Source organism: Carassius carassius, chromosome 4, assembly GCF_963082965.1.
Source record: "Carassius carassius chromosome 4, fCarCar2.1, whole genome shotgun sequence".
Lineage (NCBI taxonomy): Eukaryota > Metazoa > Chordata > Actinopteri > Cypriniformes > Cyprinidae > Carassius > Carassius carassius.
Window position 1 is genome coordinate 42496737 of NC_081758.1, and position 2024 is coordinate 42498760.

The 2024-nt window shown below is 41.3% G+C and overlaps 1 protein-coding gene across 1 annotated transcript in view; it reads left to right on the plus strand.

Moving 5' to 3' along the window:
* LOC132140088 (beta-glucuronidase-like) overlaps positions 1-1718 on the plus strand; it is a 15147-nt gene extending 13429 nt beyond the window's left edge. Inside the window, exons 10-12 of the mRNA XM_059548902.1 lie at positions 633-809; positions 893-1028; positions 1560-1718. Of these exons, the coding sequence (XP_059404885.1) occupies positions 633-809; positions 893-1028; positions 1560-1702 (456 nt within the window). The 3' untranslated portion in view covers positions 1703-1718. The remainder of the gene's footprint in view (positions 1-632; positions 810-892; positions 1029-1559) is intronic.
* Positions 1719-2024: the final 306 nt, after the last annotated feature.

Genomic DNA, 2024 nt, shown 5'->3' on the forward strand with positions numbered 1-2024 from the left:
TATATTTATATATATATATATATATATATATATATATATATATACTGTATATATATAATTTTTTTTTCAGTGTATATTTAGAGCTATATTGAATTGATAGTTATAATGTATATAATGTGATAGTAATAATAAATGGGTATAATATATATAGATAGTAGGTTTTTTTTCGCTAAAGAAACAAATCAGATATTTCGTCATATTTATTTTACACACACGCACGCGCACACACACGCACGCACAGGCGCACGCGCACACACACACACGCGCACACACACACACGGGCGCACGCGCACACACATACGCGCGCACACGGACACACGCGCACACACACGCGCACGCATGCGCACACATGCACACACACTTGTTACTTGCTTTCAACCAAATTCCAAATGTATTAAATTATTTAATCGTTTAATTGAATGTTCATTGCCATTTATATTCATTTGTGAAATTTAATATTGTTAAACACTTGAGATTTTCAGGATCATTTTCCACTCTTTTGCTACTGTACCTTTAAGACTTCTAAGTGGAAATCATATCTGTGAAATATCTCCGCTCTGTGCATGTGGGAAGAGTGATGTAGTTTAGCTGAATGGACTGGATGAATGGTGTTTGTGTGTTGTGCTGCTCAGGCTCCGTATGTGGACGTCATCTGTGTGAACAGCTATCTGTCGTGGTATCATGACCCGGGTCACACAGAGATCATCAGTCTTCAGCTCAACACTCAGTTTGATGACTGGTACGGAAAATACCAGAAGCCCATCATCCAGAGCGAGTACGGAGCGGACGCCGTGCCCGGCTTACACAGCGTGAGTCCACACCCTCATCAGCATTTACACATTATAGTATGTTTGTGGGAAGAAGTGAACCTCACGTGTTCGTGGTCCTGCAGGATCCACCCACGATGTTCACAGAAGAGTATCAAACGACGGTCCTGCAGAACTACCACAACGTGTTCGACCAGAAGAGGAAGGAGTTCCTGATCGGAGAGCTGATCTGGAACTTCGCCGACTTCATGACGGCTCAAAGTAGGAACACACTGTTCACTTGTGCACACGCTTTAGAGAAGAGAATCACAAACCGTGTTTGATGGATCTTTAGTTACCTGAATGGAAACCGCATGCTTTATTTGTACATTTTCTTCTCTGATTAATAGATGAAACTCAACTAGTTTTGAAATTTAAAGGAGCAGTTCATGCAAAAATGTACATTTGATGAAACATCCTCAGCCTCAGATCTTCTGAGAGTTTGTTTCTTCATCAGATTTGGAGAAATGCATCAATGGATGCTCTGAAGTGAATGGGTGCCGTCAGAATGAGAGTCCAAACGGCTGATAAAAACACGTGGACTGGAGTGGCTGTGGATTATTGTGATGTTTTTATCAGCTGTTTAGACTCTCATTCTGACGGCACCCATTCACTGCAGAGCATCCATTGATGCATTTCTCCAAATCTGATGAAGAAACAAACTCTCAGAAGATCTGAGGGTGAGGATGTTTTAGTAAATGTACATCTGCTTCTTTAAGGAGAGCATGTGTTAATGTCTCTCTCCGTCTCCAGCCATCACTCGAGTGGTTGGGAATAAGAAGGGAATCTTGACTCGGCAGCGTCAGCCCAAAGCCGGAGCGTTTCTGCTGCGAGAGCGATACTGGAGGATCGCCAATGAGACGTGTGCGCTGCCCTCCTCAGCCCGCTCTCCATGAGGGGAAACCAGGTCAAAACAGACGGTTTATCAAGAGGAAGTGCCTTATGTGTGCCACACTGAGAATCACAGCTGTGGGGAAACACACAGGTCTGTTCTTAACACTGTGTTGTGTGATCAATCCAAATGCTGTGTGTTCTTTGCAAAGACACTCAATTGTTTATTACATTTTTTTCTTTTAAAAGTCCTGAAATGCAGCAACACTATTAAACTGGAACAGGAATGTTTTCTCTTAAATGGGCCACAATAAGAATCAATTGAGAATGAAAATTGCAAAAAAAAAAATAATAATAATGTAAATGTAATTGTCATAAAAAAAAGTC